Raw genomic sequence first — 14,787 nt, 5'->3', positions numbered from 1 at the left:
ATTGACAGCCATAGCTTAATATTATAATTAGGTGCACTGAATCTCTCAACTTCATATGTTCATGATGCAATTACCACGTACCCATATTTTTATTCCATATTAATCTACCAGCTCTTTTTACACTGTGCTCTTTGATCCCGTGGGCGTAAACACTTGGAATTTATTGGATTATTTCTGTGAGTGCTCACAAGCATGCTCAGCACGTATGTTTCTTATACAGTTCTCTACGTTCTGCGATCGGTATTAAAATCGTCTAGTAAAAATTCTAACGAAGTCACTGAAAAATTGATAGTTAATAATTGGAGATTATCCAATTGGAGATTATCCTTCGCGCCAAGCGAAGAAGTGAGAAATATACCAAACATATTTATGGCTTATCCACATTTTATTAAGTATATCTTTTCGAATGAATCCATAAATATTAATTTTTCTAAATTTTGTTTTAATTTGTTATTTTATTTATATTGTTCTAAAATTATAAATGTATTTCTATTAATTCGTTTAATTTTTTTATATTGCCGTACAAAAAGATAGACGTCTTGTTGAAAGAATAGCGTAACGAGTCAAGAGCGCAAGAAAACGTTTTTTCGAGGTGAGCGAGATTTAAGCGTGCGTCTTTGGTAAATAGTTGAAAACATTTAGAGCAACGACGCGACCGCGTTTCGCTGAATTTTGTATTAATGTGGATGAAGATATTTCAAAGACCCGCGCGGTGAACGCACGGGTTCACCGGTGACTCTGTTTTGTGCGTCGTCGGATGTTGACTTCTCGCCGACGGCATTGTCGCCGACATTATTAAAGCTCTTGTACACTTTTCGCGATCCGCAGCCAAAGGAGCCACCGCCGGTATTTCGGGCTTCTCTTCTGCTAGGTGTAGTGGATACAGCGTTGCTTTGAAGAGTTGCGGTGGTAAAGGCGGTTCTTGCTGGACCAGATGAAGACAACTAGACGAGTTCGCTACGAAGGTGATTACGCGACGATTCTCGATGGAATCACATCTTGCATTTAAAACTTTCACAGCTCTGCGGATTTACGAGATAATTCCAAGCTTCCGGCAGCTGTCTGACGCGAGGGAAAAGCGCGGTCCCATTTCGAGAATATGCGGTCAAATCATCTCGCACGGGTGATTCTTGAGGTGTATACAGAAAATTACATTTCTATATGAAAACCAGTGAATATAATGATATTGCTATCGTCATTTTTTATTTTGAAAGCACCTCTTGAACGCAATAATGACATTAATAATATTTATGAGATATATTTATGAGATTCATAATATCTTGAAAATAATCTTGAAAATTAATAAATAACAAATCCCAATATTAATAACAGCTACGATTTATAAAAACATTTTTTTTTCTTTACTTTACAATTTACCTTACTCTAAATATTTTGTCACACTGCATGCTTACAAGATTTTCGGAGGAGCTTGCGAGATTACTATGCTCAAGAGACGTTCAAAATCAAGCAACAAAATGAAGTTTCAGTTCTCAGGGCAAACGCAAGGACGAATTCTCGGCATTCGGGGTTCGGGGGTCCTGCGGTGCCGACGAGGCACCGCTTATTATACGGTGCTCGTGAGTCATGCTATGTGGCATCGCAATCGCGTGCAGGATACCTCACGGCAATCTCAGGGGGCGAAACCGGAGGGCCCGAATTGCCGACATTGTAAACACGCCTGTTAAGCCGCGCGTATGCGAGTCAAGAATGAGAGTCTGGCGCAACGTTGAGCGCGGCTTGACGCATTTAATCTCGCGCGATGTCGGGGAGAAGAGGGATGCAATGATGGATATTTCGATACCGAAGATATATCGTTACTTTGCTTCGGTATCCATACTTCACTGCCTCCATTAGTGAAGTTCGATGTTCGACGTTACCGAACAGAAAGTGCAAACTTCTACCAGTCTCCATAATCTACTTGTTTCACAAATCTTTATCATCATCACCCCTCCAACTTTACTATCGATACTAATATAATGATGCTACAACATTTCTCTATATTGCTGCGATCGAGTAAAAGTATCAGTCGTCATTTAAATTTAAGCAGTTTTATAAAGAGGAAATGTATTGAACTGCATATTTTCGGGATGTTCCAAACGTCTGTTGATTAGATAGCGAAGGCTTTGACGTACGTTCTCCTCGAGTCCTTTAGAGGAAGATTCTAGGGAAGATACTTCTTGAGAGATCGTGTAAGGTTTTCAAGAGCTAGCCGAAAGAGAGCTGCTTCTTGAGATTCTGCTTCTTTAAAGTACCTTAAGGAGGTTCGGGTATATTTTTAAATTTCCCGTAGGAGCAATCGTTGAAAAGAGAGAGAGTAAAGGTTCCGTTATAAATATGTCTCATCGTAAAACATAGCGATATAAAGTTCGATATCTATATGGGAAAGTTGTTTAATACACGAGGGTAACCTCACGGAGGTGAAGGCATAAGTCAACTGCCGTAACAGTGGCTTTGCTCGGTGATGCGATTAATGTCGCGACAGCGTCGTCGATTACTCGATTAGCCAGCGTCTCTTTGACGACACTGACAACACCCTTCTCGACACGGCTTGTGATTATTGAATATTTAACGTTGACGCTTGTCTGACATCTGACTCGTTCAGGGAAGCGTCGTAATCGTCGCGATACATGCGGTTTAAGCTGCCCACGACCTCTCGGCCTTTGTCCTTTGTCCACATTTGATGTTATTGATCCTCTTGGAATGCATCGTCCGTTCCATTTCGGATTCCGAATTCCGTTTGCCGTTTCCCTTCGCCGTACCCCGTTTAAACACCGAGGCAAGCACCGAGAACAAATCGCGGATCTTCCCCCAATGCTATCTATGCGCGCGGTCGTTTAAATGTATTATTTCATATCATGAGAAATGTTTGTCTCTCGTCGTTCTGCGTTCGAGTTATTCCCATTTTACGCTCGCAGCAACGCAATTTTCGCAACGATGCAGATCTCGAAAGTGTGTTAATCTCGCGCGATGATAAATTTATCCATCGCCACGGGGAACGTGAATGAATCGACAGAGAGCGGCGATAAAGCACGACGCATATGGCGCCGGATGCATCGCGAATTTTTCCACTGCGGAAAAAAAGTCGGAGTGAGATATTAATGAATTTGAAGATAACGAGTAGCGTTGCGGTAGTTTCTCCGATCGCGCGTTATTATAATATAAGCGATTACCAGAGAGAACCCTCTCATACTGAGTTTAATAAAAAAAACGCAGCTGCGTGACAAAAGAGAAATGGTATTGGATGGAATTTACGTGTTCCATGATTTATTCGCATACGCAAACATACGGGCGTACACGAAATGCATCCATGGCGCCTTCCTATTCGCACTATAATTCAATAAATTCGCACGCGTATTATTAATTGCGTGATAAGGTATATATAATTATGCATAATGATAATATGATGACATATACAATGCGCATAATTAATGCCGGATGACATCAAATTGCACACATTGCGTTATTCTATTTAATTAGAAAATTTGTATTTCCATTGTTATTTCATTATTATTGGAAGAAACAACTGTACAAATTATATAATAGAAGCTAATCTAATGATTTAATTAGATAAATAATCTCTTCTTGTTTTCCTTTTCTCTGGGAAAAAATGTTCTGCCTAGCTCCTATACATCATCAATCACGTAACTCGATGGTCGAGGATATTTGGCGCCAGAGGGTAGATGATGCGGATGGATACAATTTTTATAGCGCATCCCGTCACGAAAGGCATTTTTTTCGACAGTGTGCCGACGGCCGTCGATGCGTGAAATAAACCGGATATAGAAGAAGATACCGTAAGAGAACTGCCTTGTCAGACCATGACATTGTCTCTCGCTTTGACCCTTGGGGTGTTTTAAACGCGAAGGAGTAATGATGCAAGAGAGGGTTGATGTAATCGAGCGGATTATCTGTAATATTGCCGGTGACGTTGACGGAAATATCCAAGGCGATAATGTATTTAGTGGAAATATTTTTGTACATAACATTTCTACAGACATAAATTTCCTCTCTGTGGAATATTTTATCGCTGTCAGGATGAGAAATGCAAATGACATTTTTATTAGAATGATATTGCGGACGATATTACGTAAATGATATTAACTTTTATCGATTATATGATAATAATGATTATAAAATAGAAAATTATAAAATAGAATTATGTGTTTTTCAAGAATTTTCAAATATTGTAATAATAATTCATAATTTCAATAATAATTAGTAGTATCGGCATTACACCTTTTTTTTTAAATTTATGATGATATAATGATTGAAAATTTCACACAGATAAATTGATAATTATCAATAATAGTATTGATGATTAATAAATTAATTTGTAATAAAATTTTATCGAGTGCAAGATTTTATAAATTTAATTAGAGAATTAGATAGTACGACATTGTTGAAATTAATTTTATTTGATCATATTTAAATTTTTTATTGCTGAAATTTCATCGGTTCTTTTTATGAATTGCACGATGATATCGATCATGATAAAAGTTTCGGTTTCACGCAGTATTTCGTATTTGAAACATGTTAAGCTGTGTTACATGTATTGAAAGCTTGTGACAAACTCGACCAATATTTTCCGAAAAGCCTCTGGGATTTGTGGATGGATCATCTTTGGCTGCTTTATGCTCGAAAGCAGAAAAGAATCGCGTAAGTCTCGAGTGAGGTTATATTTTCTGGTATGAAAAAGGAACAGAATAATAGATGATCATGTATTTTAAACATTTGAATATTTCAGAAATAAAAATTATAAGAAATTTTCTTTTAAATATGAAAAATGAAGAATGATACATTTGTTTAAATCAATTTTTTATTAGATTTTTTTGTAATCAACAAGATAACATATTTTAATGTTATTACAATAATTTAGAAAAAAAAATTATGTAAATTTTATTATAGATTAGTATTTTTGTCTGTATTTTACATGAAGTATCAAGTTTGCAGAGAAACTCACGTGCTCCGGTATGGTCTAGTGGCTAGGATACCTGGCTTTCACCCAGGAGGCTCGGGTTCGATTCCCGGTACCGGAATGATTTTTTTTTTTTTTCGAAAAAATTTAGTTTGCAGTTTTTTTATTTATACAGTTTTATTATTTGATAATAACTAATAAAATATATATATATATATATAATTATTTATTAATTATAAATTATTTGTATAAAGAAGTATTTTTTGGAGATGCAGATATTAATATATATTGTACATACAACATATTTGTTTTTATAATTAATTAATTTTAATTGAGCAACAATATCTCTTTTATTGTATTTATTTTTTCTCATTTTCTTAAAAAATTACATATCAAGATTGTATACAAATATTTTTTCGTGGAAATAGTGTCGAGATGGATTATTACAATAGAGCACGTAAATTTTAACTTACTTGAAAGAAAAAGATCCTGGAGGGCCTGGGCTGCCTGGCAGAGGAGAGCCCACGTTTCTGCAGCAGCGAGTCCTGTGCCTCGTAAGGTAAGGACATCCCCTGCCACTACTGCGAGTCCTGGGCCCCCGGTCACATCTGTCGGCATTCTGCGATGAATATGAAAATATTTTTATATAACACTTCATTTGATTAATTTGTAAACACTTAAATTTTTATGTGGAATTTTTAGATAACTGATAAATTTTGTAGTAGAATTTTATAATATAACCTAAAGATATTAAGTGACGGGCGTGCGGTTGTCGCACGCGTGAGATAGAGATTTCGAATACTAGGCTGACACTTTATCTTGCCTTATACGAACATGCACAGAATCTGGGAAACGACACGATGGTAACGTGTTCCGTAGCCCGTATCGCGAATAAACAAATGCAAACAAGCCATGGAGCGCATATTGAAGGTATCGGGCTTGTTGCTTGCTCAGCCCCGTTTATATTAGCCCCTTTGTTCGGTACGTCGCCGTTACTTTACGCACTAACAAATGAAGAATTATTTCTCAAAGATTATTTAGATTCCTTTACTTTCCCGACAGCGTCATGCGGTACAAACAAATGTCGAGAAATATTTTGTCGCAATAAAAATTTATACGATAAAGTCTTGCTTTTATCAAAATAAATATGTATGTAAATGTAATATCTTTCTGTTATTGATCGCATTCACGCATAAACATGTTTTTTAAAAAATCAAGTAGTGGAAATATTTTTATATGAATCTTATTATATTGCTTTTTTATAAACTTTTTAAAAATTATATTATCTTGAGAAACAATTTATTAAAAAAATTCCTATACAATTTTTATTTACGCCGCAAAGATAAGGCTGTAAAAACAAAAAAGAATCGGCTTATAATGTTTCGTAAATTTTTTTGGTTCGAACTTTCCTATTTTCTATTTTTCTCGAAATCTTTTCCATATATTGAAATATAAGGAAATAACATCAAGATGTATTATTGATTTATTGATTGAACATAAAGGTCCCCGAGTTTCCCCGTGGATTTATTTTTAATCAAATGCGACGATGCGTTCGCATGGTTCTTCTGCAGGGTCTGCCTGCATACAAACCTAGCAACCGCGCAAATCTCGACGTCATATGCACATCTCGAGAAACAATCAACAGATATACCGTCGTCAGAGAAAACAATAGGCGTCAGTCCCGTTTTCAGCAGCATTCTGCTCCGCGACTGCTCTTTCAAGCAGAGTAACGCGGGCTATCGTTATCTGCCTTTCTCACTGATTTCTACTCGATCACATTACGGGAAAGGAGACTTGTCTCATGCGTCATGTTTGGCTTGTATCAAAATTTAATCCGCTATCTAATTATTTCGTCGAGCTGTTTAATATGAAAAGCGAATACATTCCGATATTATATTCAAGTCTCATGAAAGTGAAAAGGAGCTTTGAAATTGTAATTAATTGAAAATAAATTAAAAGTGTTACGTTTATCTGTTTTATAGATATGTTATTATGATTATAGAATCATAATAATTCATCATTATTGGGAAATCGAACATAAAATAATTATAATAACTTGTCTGTAAAGCAGATAGACATATATGTCTAATTTATATCCCATTTTCTCGAGAATAGTGATTATCTTGGATTATCGTATATTTTCTCCACTAAAATAAATATGTTCGCGTATTATATTGAGAAGTTCGATGAACACACGCACGAAAGCTCTAGATTATCGAGTTTCCCGCGAAACTAAATTTCAGATACGTAGTAGTTCAGTGTCGATATATTCGGTTTTGCGGACGCGTTTCGTTCTTCTGCACTTTCTCGCACTTCTAATTTGGTTAACTGCCATGGTTCTCCCTCATGCGACGATCGTGATCGCAGGATTTCCATAGGCGCAAACGCGTTTTGCGATTTTTTTTACAACAATTTTGGCGTAGTAAAGCTTTGATATCGTACTTTTCCAACAAACTGGCTAATAAATCAAGTAGTCACAGTCATAAACTGTCAAATAAATATTAACTGTTAACATAATATTGCGAAGAAGATTTATCTTCCAAGTAACAAATCGTTTTATCATCTTCTGGCAAACGCCAGTTTTATCGAACAGACTGTATGATACCTTTCCACCATTTTGTTCGATCGGTATGACTTTAATCGAGATTAACTCTAACACGACGGCTGTCAATTTACAACATGTCCGATTTTATACGATTGGACGTGATCGTTCGCTTCGTTACTGACATGTATTACGAAGTTATCGCGAGTTGAATTTCCCATCCGGAATTCAGCCAGCGCGACGCACGTTTGTTCCGTGAACGAAGTTATAAATCAAACATAATCTCCGAGGTGTAACTTTCCTACAGTAATTAGCCAGTAATTAAGGAGATGCATTCTGGTTGTGAACGCGGTTGTGAACGTGATTATTTACACCATCAATAAATGTCTTGATTAGCTTTCCACTCCAGACAGTCCATTTCGCGATTGAGATCTGTCTCGTTTGTTGACATTGGCCTACGCACGTCTACCGTACATTATCTTTCGGTCGTTTCCAATCGATGAACTGTCGTAAAATATAGTGACTCGTAGTACGATGATGGATGTGCAGGTTCGTACATCCTGCAGCTCGAAGAGCGTTAGATTGTATTGTGATAGGATTTATTGCGGATATTGCCTCGCGCATTCTCGTTACAATATCGATCATACCTTCACCTTTACAATTATTGGAGATTTTAAACTGATATTACATTATTGATAGTAACAATAGATATATATTGTTTTTTTTTTATATCTGATTTTTCTTATAATTCTACGATGTAGAGAATTTATGCGCGGAAGAAAAATATTTGGTGCTATAATTAATGACGGATTTCTGAAAATTATGCTGCTGATGTAACAAGATAACTTTGCTGATACATTAAAAAGTTTGTTACTATAATCTTTTTAATTATATTACAAACTATTTACTTGTTTAAAATTACTTTGTTAAAAAGCTCCTCTGTTAAAACTACTGTGGTAAAACCTATTTTGTTAAAAATTACTTCTAATTTTTTTAATGTAATGGCAAAAGTTACATCAGTAAACATAATTTTAACTGTTGTAGCAACAAATACTTTTTTTACAGATACAAATTATTCTAAATCATGAGATCATGTCATCTTTTCAAGGATATATCGTTTTTTGGGATAACTAAATTCAGCGATAAAAGTATAATTTTTAAAAAAAGAGAAAAAGCAATATTATTATCAATATACATATTGTTTTGTGTAATTTAAATAATCTGAAACTTTGTTCTTTTTCTGATTCTTATTTTATCCATGTCAACACTCGCCGAAAAGTTAGAGCGTCATCCAATTTTAAAACTTTCGCCCTTCATTAATATCGCTGTTTGTGAGCTCCTACAGCATCGTGTATCAAGTTTGATTTCTCCCAGCGGCGAGTGCAAAGAAACTTTGCGGAAATATTAATTTTCCGCGACAAATATTCCATTTCGCGAAGCCGGGCGCCAGTTTTCCGCGGAGTCAGCCGGTGATAAAGGAGAATGTCGAGAGCAATTAACGAACTAATTCGACGCCAGTTTCCGTTGTTGCTCAATAAGTCGATTATTAGAGGGAAAAAAAAAATCAATATTAATTCTAAACCGAACAAAATATTTCACTAAATATTATTTTATTAGATTGTTATAATCAATTTCATCATAACGGACCTTCCAGCTGATTCTCTTTATCGACTTTAGAACTTAAAATGGCAACGACGTATGTTGCTGTCGATCCTTTTATTTTTGCAACGTTTTATTATTAGCGTCACATTAATTTTTCAAGATTATAATTTTAGATATGTGTACTATCCCAACCAAGTTTGTAATTTATCTTATATCACGTTCGATCTTTCCACGTATTAAGTTATCCTCGGCCCACAATGGGCATACGTGCAACCATTCATGCAACTCGGTCACCTTTTATGTAACGCCCGAAGCAGAACAGCGTTGAATTATGCAATATCCGAATTCGGTCGCACAAGTTTAAAGGGGTAGCCCTGAGTGCTTTTGACAGATCTGATCATCCGAATTTCCGATAACTGCTTTCAGCTAATCAGACATGCACCGGATATTTCATTTGCATTCACATTTCTGGCTGGTTGGCGTTATTAATTTTCGTTACAATCGCACCCGGTGTTTCTAAACCACCAAATCCGCATTTTTCCGATGTCGTACGCGGAAACATTTGCTGGAGACAGACAAATGCGCGTATAATAACGTTAACACATTCGTTATACGAGTGATCAGGCAGGGCGTTTAATTAGCGGACAATCAGTTAGCGTTGACGGGGGGAGAGAGCTACTCCGATTTCGCGCGATTTAATCAGGATGCAAATCAAACTGCACGGTGCACAATCACGCACGGGAAGCGTTCCAATCCATCCGCGTTTCGTAATCGAATCAGCGTTGTGTGCATGCGCAACTTCGGCGTTTTCAAATCGGGAACATCAATGGAACAATTTAATCGAGAGGCAGCCGAGAATATGACGCCTATAACCGAGATAATTCCAGCTTGCGTGGAAGAGCGATTTTCTTTGAAAATTGAATAGCCGGCTCATCGGCTATTCATGAATATCGCGCGGTGTTCCCGGTGCGACGTCTGTCGTATCTGTCGGGACATCTCGCATAATCTCCCGCCTGTCTGCAATCGAATCCATTTCTATACCCACCTTATACATTGTCGATCGGTGCGTCAGAGCGCGGCGGCGTTCGCGCCGTGATGATCTCGTGCCGTGCGAAAGCATGCGCCCGAGTACCCGGCAGGTAGTACACGAGGCAGGAGACCCCGACGAGGAACAGGAAAAACAGGAACACGAGGTCGAACATCAGCAGAGAGTTCAAGGTCATCAGCTGCATCGTGCGCGTACAACTTGCTCCACCATTACACGCGTGCACCCACGCACCAACAAACCCGTTGTCGCGTCTTACCACCACCACCACCACCACCACCGCCTCCACCGCCGCCGCCGCCACCACCACCACCACCACCACCACCACCACCACCACCACCACCACCACCACCACTACCACCACCTCGCTTCTTACTCCATCACGCGCCCAGACGATCGACGTATTCCGTCCGTGTTCGCACGAGCGAAACTTCTCACGAGTCCCGACGAGTTCCGTCTGTTTGACTACGATAGAAGCGATCCTCTCTGCTCAGACTGCGAGCGTAGCGATTAGCAAACTTTGTTGGTCGTTTGTACAAAGTAATGTTTTACGTTTACACACTATACAATTTTTTTTACATTTTGTGTTCTATGACATTTATAAAAATGTACTACTATGTTTATATACTAATATTCGGAAGTAATTTATAACTACGTAAAAAAATGGCTTGTATACTTGTAAAAAAAAAAAAAAAAATCTGTTTTTATTCGACTTGATTACATCGTTGTTGATATTTACGCTGTTAAAGTAAACGTTTACGTTTTGAGAGATGTAATAAAGTTTCTATATACTTGCCATAATACGGCAGAAAGCGATTAATGGAAAATTGAAAATTATACCGAAATACAACAGAGGGATGATAAGGTACAACAGGAAAAACAGGGCGGTTTTTCCGTTTCGCCTCTTTGCGTTGGAATTCGAAAAACCTTTTTGAAATTGATCCAAGGCAGTTATGCAAGTCAGTGACGAAAAGAGTGTGTCGGCACATCCGTGATAATTGGATTTCCCACGAATTATTATCGAAAGTTATCAAAGCCAGCCGCGCCAGAATCGAAGAGTCGCACGTATTATCGTCGGTCGGAATGTACGTGCCGATATCAACGATTATAGATAGTACTTTTGCACCGAAATGAGCGCGGAATAATTAGCCTCATTATCGATTCCATTTATCTACGTGTATTCCGCCGTTCGCATAGCGACGTGCGTCATTTGAATGGAATTATCATTGATTCCTCTGATTCCTATGAAATCCACGTGCAATCTGTTTTGCTCTACAAGTCTCGGCGAGATATACATATAATAATTTATCTTAAAATACAGACGAATAGTTACGAAATTTATTAAATTTATAAACTTTAATCAACAATACATTTTAAGTTAAAATACTTATAAAATTAATGTTACTAAGATGAAGAAATATTTTTTATTAATTTGAATATTATTTTTCTGAGACTTTCCCTCCAATAAATTTACAGCCTTATTATAATTATATTATATGATTCTAATTATATGATTCTATTGGATTTATTTTCATCGAGTGAAAATCAATGATTTCTATTTGATAAACGAAGTCATATGCGGCATCATCTTGATGACCTCTGTCATTGATTGAATGCTCGACTATAAGCTCTATCTCGAAATAATTGTCACTAGGATCTCTCGAAGAATATGACAAGCCGAAAGCAACATTCAAAATCTCCTCATTCAGCTAAATATATATACTATATCTGAGAGAGAGACGAAAAGATCAACAATCTTCCCTGACACAATAGCCACAAGCTATTTGTTGCAGCGTTGGCAATACGGAAGAAAGGGGAATGATTTAAGTACAGAAAATAGTGACACGAGCACCGATCGATTCGTGATTAATTGCAATTTTTCTGCTCGAGACATCGAAACTTCGAAGATTTTTTTAGAAATCATGAACTGTGTTCCAGGAAATAGATCGAATGATGCAATGAAGGAGCATTGCATTTAGCGAGAATTGCGAAAAAATACGCAATTTATAAGAATATAATAATAAAATTATTTCTCAATTTCTTTATTTTTCCATTTATAATAAGATTACGATATCGAGGAAATTTGAAGTTTAGTATAACTTTTTTTTTTTTTCATGTCGAGTGGTCAAAGAATTTCGTGGTAGAAGAATTACCCGCATCAGGATGTCTACACATGATTGATTTGTAATTTTCCAGTTACGTAAATTTTCCGTTAGTCCATTCAATGGATCTCGCTGATGCGTCAACTACCAGCGGAAATGTACGAAATGACAATTTCCGTGCGGTCCGGTGCTTGCTCAAAAAAGCAAACTCCATCTTCGCTCGTCAATCGTCCATCTGTGCGTTGAATATTCAGAAAGATCCATAAGTCGATTTTGCGAAAACGCAAAGGTCGTAAATTGATATGGCAAACTATCTCGAATGCTCTACCTTCCAATATTGACACTTTTATCGTTCGTCGTAGTAATTTTCATTTTGCGCTGTACATTTTAGCGTATAAAATGCTTCAAAGAAATAGATTCATAAAATTCTTGCTGTTAATTCTCAATTATTAGCCTTATGTATCGATATAACAAAACATTTTTAACTCTAATTTTTTCGCAATAGATTAGATTGCTGATTATAAGCTGATTATAATATGGATTTTTATCAAGAAATAGCACTAAAAGTACTTGCGAAAAAAGATCATGTTCGAAAGCGCATCACAAATGAGTTTATGAAATACATTCTTTTCTCTTTTATTTTCTCTGTTACTATAATTAAATTTAATATTATGTTTTTTGGTTCAGACAATGTAATATTGTTTATAATTTGTAAAATGGAAAAGTAGCAATCGAGTCGCATTTCAAAGCGATTCAAAGGTACTATATAGTAAGTAAATAGTCGTGAACGAGCGAAAAGGGATAGAAAATAAATCTGCCTCTCTTTATAAATACGATGAGAAAATAAAAGAAGTAATAAAATTATTCCATCAGTGGATTCAACTTTCCTTCGGAGCTTAATTCGCGTGGATCAGACGGAGCGTTCTTAATTTGAACTTTGTTTCGAGAGGAGCAGTTTCTGTCCTGGTGCAACAAAAAGTTCGGATCTCCTCAGGAGAAAGATTCTCTATGATACCAGTATTGCGATAAACAAGAAGCGCAAACGGGAAATGTCATATGCGTTCGCCAGCTGTTGCGTATTTTAAAGCTCAAAAGCGTGACGTACGTGTTTTATGGCGTGACACGTGCTCCGTTGCCCAGCATCTCGATAAATGGGGCACCGCTATACAAGGGAATGAATTGCGCCATAATACTCGGAAATGACGATTTCTGTCCACCGTGTCAGTCTATCAATCTCCTTGTTTACGGAAAGGAAAAACAGAACGCTTAATTCTGAGAGAATCTCCAAGAGAGAGAGAGAGAGAGAGAGAGAGAGAGAGAGAGAGAGAGAGAGAGAGAGAGAGACCCTTTTAAAAGCTCCTTTAAATTGTCTTTTGGATAAGAATTCCGCGTCTCGTTATTATTTTCGAATTCATTAAAATGTAACGTAATTAAAATTTAAGTCGGAGAAAATAAGTTCGTTTCCTATAATTACATTATCTCTGAACGCCGAAGATATATAGTAAGTTTTATGTTTCCTTGAAATATTTTTTATACACAAGTAGGTGCATAGATGATTCACGATGATTTAAATTGCGATTTGTTATTGTGGTAACTTATATTAAGACGTCAACTTGTTGGACTTAACGTATTCATCGGATGATTAATACATCGCAATGACGCGTAGAATATTGCAGACAATTATGTTTGTTCAAGTGCAGAAATCTTATGATTTTTAACGATGATTTTTACGTCGGGGACATTTATGTGAGGGTCGAGCGTGTCCAGTATAAATGTACTTGACGAAAAGAGAAAGTCATTCGTATAAATATAAGTGCAGTTCTATAACGGCAGTCGTTTAAACCGAAAATAGCACTTATTTCTATTAGAATTTGCTTAATGTACCGAAAAAAAAATTGGTTTAATTCTCTCAGTAGTAACAATGCGATCTTAAATGCGCTTCTTCCGCGTCGTAGACGATTTCTCGCACAAGTCTCAACAATAATATCTTGATAATTCTCTCGCCTCTCTCGCGATGGGAATATTTCAAACCGATAGAATTCCGATGGGATTTATGCTAATTTCGAGACCAGGTAGAGCATAGATTGTGCGGTAAATGACGTGTGAAGGGACTAGATAGAAAACGTTATAATGTACGATATTGAGTTTTGCAGCGAGCGCGGCTTTAAAGTGCGCGAAAATAGGACGAATAGCAAGGTGATATTCAACTATTTCCCGGCGGGCTCTCCTCTTTTCCTTTTTTTTTTGTGCCACTTTTTTCCACTTCTCGAAGAAATTCGCCGGGTATCAAACAGGAGAAGGGACGAAGGAAGGAGTCCGGGATGGTTTATACCGCCACCGAGTAGTCGCGACAGATATAGACCGCGAGATAAACGACGTATTACCGGTATAAAGCAACTTCCTCGACGCACGGCGACAGCTATACCTGTCAGCATGATGTACCATTGCACTCGTATCTTTCCCATAGCCTCCTTTCTCGATCCAATTCAACGAATCTCTGGAATACGTGCGTGATACACATAGCATGGGATATACGCCGGCACGTGGAATATGATGGGATCGCCCGAACATCAAAATGTGA

At 37.1% G+C, this 14,787-nt stretch overlaps 1 protein-coding gene and 1 non-coding gene across 3 annotated transcripts in view; one reads left to right on the top strand and one right to left on the bottom strand.

Moving 5' to 3' along the window:
• The window catches only part of LOC105425322 (uncharacterized), a 76,836-nt gene that overhangs the window by 34,043 nt on the left and 28,006 nt on the right, over nucleotides 1-14,787 (bottom strand). The window contains exons 1-2 of one of the 2 annotated variants that reach the window (XM_011636039.2): nucleotides 10,105-10,384; nucleotides 5,389-5,534 (exon numbers count right to left, since the gene is read on the bottom strand). In XM_011636039.2, the coding sequence (XP_011634341.2) occupies nucleotides 5,389-5,533 (145 nt within the window). In that variant the 5' untranslated portion in view covers nucleotide 5,534; nucleotides 10,105-10,384. Of the gene's footprint in view, nucleotides 1-5,388; nucleotides 5,535-10,104; nucleotides 10,385-14,787 lie in introns of those variants that run through there. The other variant, XM_011636040.3, reaches the window with a different exon arrangement.
• Nucleotides 4,965-5,036, top strand: TRNAE-UUC (transfer RNA glutamic acid (anticodon UUC)). Its single transcript has one exon. It is a non-coding gene; the product is annotated as a tRNA-Glu (tRNA).

This window comes from Pogonomyrmex barbatus, unplaced genomic scaffold, assembly GCF_055798465.1.
Source record: "Pogonomyrmex barbatus isolate J1 unplaced genomic scaffold, ASM5579846v1 scaffold1, whole genome shotgun sequence".
Lineage (NCBI taxonomy): Eukaryota > Metazoa > Arthropoda > Insecta > Hymenoptera > Formicidae > Pogonomyrmex > Pogonomyrmex barbatus.
This window is presented reverse-complemented; position numbering and strand designations above follow the sequence as displayed.